The sequence below is a fragment of the Nicotiana tabacum genome, chromosome 8 (assembly GCF_000715075.1).
Source record: "Nicotiana tabacum cultivar K326 chromosome 8, ASM71507v2, whole genome shotgun sequence".
NCBI lineage: Eukaryota > Viridiplantae > Streptophyta > Magnoliopsida > Solanales > Solanaceae > Nicotiana > Nicotiana tabacum.
This window is the reverse complement of record NC_134087.1, coordinates 23,265,596-23,271,167: the sequence shown is the minus strand read 5'-3', so window position 1 is coordinate 23,271,167 and position 5,572 is coordinate 23,265,596. Positions and strand designations below refer to the sequence as shown.

General features: G+C 36.8%; 1 protein-coding gene across 1 annotated transcript; it reads left to right on the top strand.

The window, feature by feature from the left end:
• Positions 1-3,502: 3,502 nt before the first annotated feature.
• On the top strand, positions 3,503-4,454 carry LOC107782601 (ylmG homolog protein 1-2, chloroplastic-like). The gene has a single exon (XM_016603500.2). The coding sequence runs from the start codon at positions 3,582-3,584 to the stop codon at positions 4,239-4,241; it is 660 nt and encodes a 219-aa protein (XP_016458986.1). The 5' UTR covers positions 3,503-3,581; the 3' UTR covers positions 4,242-4,454.
• The last annotated feature ends 1,118 nt before the right edge of the window (positions 4,455-5,572 follow it).

Here is a 5,572-nt window from a genome sequence, read left to right as displayed (position 1 = left end):
TATAAACTTGAGCTAGACCTCACATTTGAATGCAATGTTTTATCTTTGCATGATAAAGAAATTGACACTAAGCGATGTATTATCAATGAGAACTCATCTAGTCTTTGGCACAAGAGATTGGGACACATCTCTATTGATAGAGTCAAAAGGTTGGTTAATGATAGAGTTCTAAAAGCTCTTGATTTTTCTGACTTTGGGACTTGTGTGGACTGCATAAAGGGTAAGCAGACCAACAAATTAACTAAAGGTACCAAAAGAAGTTCTCAATTACTTGAGATTATACATACAGATATATGTGGACCTTTTCCTACCCCTTGCTTGAATGGTGAGAGATATTTTATCTCGTCTATTGATGACTATTCAAGATATATGTATCTCTATTTTCTGTTTAACAAATCAGAAGCACTTGATGCTTTTAAAGTTTACAAGGCAGAAGTAGAGAAACAAAATGCTACTCAGATCAAAATTGTAAGATCTGATAGGGGTGGAGAATATTATGGTAGGTACACAGATAAGGGACATGTTAAGGGTCCATTTGCTGAGTTCCTTGAAAGTGAAGGTATAATTGCTCAATATACCATGCCAGGAACGCCACAACAAAATGGTGTGGCAGAAAGAAGGAATCGGACTTGTAGCCAAGGGTTTGACTCATCTGGTAATATCAAACGATATAAAGCCAGACTTGTAGCCAAGGGTTTTACTCAAAGGGAAGGCATTGATTACCACGAAACCTTCTCTCCAGTATCAAAGAAGGATTCATTGAGAATAATCATGGCATTAGTAGCTCATTTTGATTTAGAGTTACATCAAATGGATGTGAAAATAGCTTTCCTGAATGGAGATCTTGAAGAGGAGGTATACAAGCGTCAACCTGAAGGATTTTGTGATAAGGATAAAAGTCACCTTGTTTGCAAGTTGAATAAATCCATTTATGGGCTAAACAGGCTTCCCGCCAATGTATATTAAATTTCATAATGTTGTTTATTCATTTGGATTTACGGAGAACATCATTGATCAATGTATATACCTTAAGATAAGTGGGAGCAAATATATTTTTCTAGTCCTATATGTGGATGATATTTTGCTTGCAAGTAGTGACTTGGGATTGTTGCACGAGACTAAACAGTCCCTTATCCAGAATTTTGAGATGAAGGATATGGGTGAAGCCTCTTATGTCATTGGCATAGAGATTCACAGAGACAGATCCCAAAGATTACTTGGACTGTCTCAAAAGGCCTACATTGAAAGAATTCTGGAAAGATTCGGGATGAAGAACTGTTCACCTATAGCAGAACCCATAATTAAAGGTGAAATTGTTTTATTGAATCAATGTCCACAAAATGCATTAGAAAAGGGGCAAATGAAAGACATTCCATATGCTTCGCTTGTTGGGAGTCTTATGTATGCACAGGTCTGTACTAGACATGATATTGCTTTTGCGGTAGGAATGCTTGGCAGATATCAAAGTAACTCTGGTCTTGACCATTGGAAAGCTGGTAAAAGGGTCTTGAGATATTTGCAAGGAACCAAGGATTTTAAGCTCACATACAAATATTCTGACTCATTAGAGGTGATTGGATATTCAGACTCTGATCTGGGTGGATGCAAAGACACTAGTAAATTTACTTCAGGATACATTTTCCTTCTTGCTGGAAGTGATGTGTCTTGGAGAAGTGTCAAGCAGACCATTGTTGCAACATCCACAATGGAAGCTGAATTTATAGCATGTTATGAAGCTACATCACAGGCGTTATGGTTGAAAAACTTTATTTCCGGCCTTAGGATTGTCGATTCCATTTCAAGACCATTGAGAATCTTTTGTGACAATTCAGCTGCAGTTTTTTTTCTAAGAATAATAAAAGTGGCATCCGAAGCAAGCACATCGACATAAAGTACTTGATGGTTAGAGACTATGTGAAGAAGCAATATATGAATTTTGAGCATATTAGTACTACTCTGATGATTGCTGATCCTATGACTAAAAGTCTGTCGACTAATATTTTCAAGGATCATGTAACTCATATGGGGCTTAGTAGCTTAATTTAGCCTTGTTTTGCTCTCTAACAGTTTGTCAAGATATTATGTTTATTTTGATATACATAACAGTGCACACTTTTGTTTTTTCATGTATGATCATTGGATCAATAAAGTTGGACTCTGAATGACTTATATTAAGTTCATTCATAAAGTTGTTATACACTTTGTTAGAATATATTATGCATTGTAATACATGGAAGGAAGTGTTTGTCTAAAAGCATGACCGTCATGATTCGTGTAATAATATATTCTAGTTAAAGTGATTGTAGCATAACTTTTAGTTGAGTGATAAAGTTTGTGGTAATATTATATGTTTATCTCTCATAAATGATTATCTGATTTTAATATATGGGCCAAGTGGGAGAATGTTAGGAATTACCGTCTCTTCTAGAGACTTCTAGTGTGACCCACATATAAGGTAATAAATTATTTACCTTGTCTCCCAAAGGAAATAATATATCAGATAATATTCTGTAGTTATGCATATATGGTAGTTTCTTTGATGGAAAGAAATTACCATATATTAGGAGTCCCTAGGGTAATTATAATCTATGAGAAGTCCCTAGGGCTAAATTATAATCTATGGAGAAGTCCCTAGGGCTAAAGTATTTGCCGAAGAGTCCCTAGCCTACCTATAAATACGTCTGTGACTCCATCAGTCTGGCATCCTACGATAGGCACAGGCTAGAAGGCTCTCTAGGTTTTCTGCTAAAGGCTTCAAAGGCAATTCTCTACATCACTTGAACAACTATGGCTAAAGGTATGTTCCTATTAATATTCCACTGCGTTGGCTCTGTATTTGTATTCGAATTATAACAATATATACAATTGCTCTTTTTTCTATCTTTTAAAGAGTTGAGAAGAATGCAAGCCCCACGTTGTCGTCGTCGCGCTCGCTTGGCTTTGGATTTGGTCAAATGATTTGATTGATTAATTCTTTTAATCCAAATTAGCCTTTTTTATAACGCTAACTTAATTTTCCTCCGCGTTTGTCTGTTTTATTTTGCGTAAATAGTCATTTACATAATGACTGTTTTACGCGAATAGTCATCTTGAAGAGTTGCACCTTTTCGTTTGAACCTAACCTATTAGGCATTAGCTACAAATACCAGGTCATTCCCTCAGATTTTCGTAATTCTCATTCTTTCTCCTACATTGTTTTAACTGAAAGAAAGCAATAGTAAGTGCGATTTGCTACCGATCATTGTGTTCGCTGAAACACTGGGGTTTGAAGTAGTGCTACACGAGTGTATAATCCGTTCTATCCTGTAATTAAATAATCCACAACATTGAATACTAGAAGGGAAAACACTATGAGTGCACTCAGATTAAATTTTGTTTCTTCCACATTTTTATTTTTACGTTATTTTATTTCCAAATTACTTTACAAATACAAAATACTAACAATTAATTATTGAATAATTGATGTGATTGTATAATATTTTTGTATGCATTTAAACAACGAGCTCCTGCCCTACCAAATCTTAGCGGGTCTTTCAGGAAAATCATTCTATACCTCAAAATCTCAGCTTTGAGAAATTCCAATGGCTTCTCAAACCCTAATTCTCCGAAATCCAAATCTTCCTTCTCCTCTTCACAACAACATCACTATCCTCTCCCCTCCTTCATCCCTTATCTACTCAAAACCCCGAACCATTTCCCTATTCTCACGCCCAAATTCACTCAAAAAATTCACAATTTCCGCATCATCCACAACTGTACCCACAAAATCAAGTACAGCTGCCCCCTTAATCACTCGCTCAACGCGCACAATTACAACCTTAGCAGCAGTTACTTTAGCAATCTCAAAGCTAGTATTGCAGAAAATCTCCAATTTGGGCTGTAATGGATTGGGCCAATCACTGGTTAACTCTGCTGGGCCTATGTTTTTTGCGGCCCTTAAGAATCAGCCCACAACCGGAGCATTGAATACCCCTTTCACTGTGGTTGCAGCTGGAATGGCGAAATGGCTTGATATATACAGTGGAGTTTTAATGGTTCGGGTTTTGCTTAGTTGGTTTCCGAATATACCCTGGGACAGGCAGCCATTATCAGCTATTAGGGACCTTTGTGATCCTTATTTGAATCTTTTCAGGAATATTATTCCCCCAATTTTTGATACATTGGATGTGAGTCCACTTTTGGCTTTTGCAGTATTGGGTACGCTTGGTTCGATTCTTAATAGCAGCAGGGGAGCATACTGAGGCAAATTGGTAATAGCGGATTACGATCTTTATCTTTGAGATATTTGGTCTTTTAGTACGTGTGTATTAGATTTTGAGGGTTCATTGGTATTGTAGTGGTAATGTATCATTATAGAAATTTTGGTACAACTCAAATGCTATTTATCTGGATTTATACTTTGAAAGAATAGCTAGTTAATGGGTTGAGAATAAAGTGGATGTTTGCCTCTGAAACCTTTTTTTATACTACATTGTGCTAGTAGGATGAGTGATCGTGTTCCTGCAGTCTAAATTTATGTACTTTTATTTGGGGCTAAGGTTCAAAGGCTAATGCTAGTAATGTTATCCTTTGTGGGGGTGTCAAAAGGGCTAAGCTAAGGAGGATGAGCAAAGTGAACGGCTTTCTTTGAATATTAGCAAAATCCTCGTGATTAGGAGTCTTGATCAAAGAAAGCACCTATGATCTCATTTCAAGAGATGTTGATTGATCAGAATTAGCGTGTCAAATAGAAATGGAACTTCAAAACCATGCTATTGTGCTCTTCATCAAAAAACCATGCTATTGTATAGATGTAATTTGAGCTTACATTTGATCAACTCTTGATCAACAGACATAATCCTATTTATAGCTCCTTTTTTATGCAGTTCAATTGTCCTTTTAAGCTCAGTTTGCTCTATATGATTGAATAGATTTTCCGTTTGCAAGATTGAGTACAGAATGCAAGAGAGTAGTTGCTCTTATTCTATGCCCCTTCATTTTTTTTAGTAAATCATTTGTACACACCTCTTGGGGTGCGGCCCTTCCCCAGACCCTGCGTGAAAGCGGGATGCCTTGTGTACTAGGCTGCTGTTTAGTTGTCTTAGTGTTGTTGATCAGGAGTCATTTATGGTGTTCCTATTTGCGAGGACTTAGCACTTCTCGTTCACTGACATTGGGCTGCCTTGATGTGGGAGGCAGACACAAATAGTATCATACTAATCATCGCATGCTTATCCCGAGGCACTGTTAATTGTGTGAGAGTGACTTTGTTTCTTTGTTGCTGTTTGATGCGCTCTTCACTTTCAAGTCCGCAATTATGTGTTAATGCCCTATAGTTACCATTCATTTATCCTGCAAGGTGGCACATTCTTATTGCATTGTATGATTTTTAAACTGCAATAAGTGTTTCGTGTTTCCTATGGTGCTTTGTATTCATGTTCCCTACAGTGCTTCCTTGAATACAACATTTTCACTTGGTGCCATTTGTGATTTTTTTTTCTGGATTCTCACGTGTTGATGTTCTCATAATGCAAATGGTTATTGTCTTGTTGATGTGGCATATTAGTTGCATGGATTTTGCTTATATATGTTG

Coding starts and splice junctions, on each gene's coding strand:
- LOC107782601 (XM_016603500.2), top strand. CDS start 3,582: ATGGCTTCTCAAACCCTAATTCTCCGAAATCCAAATCTTCCTTCTCCT.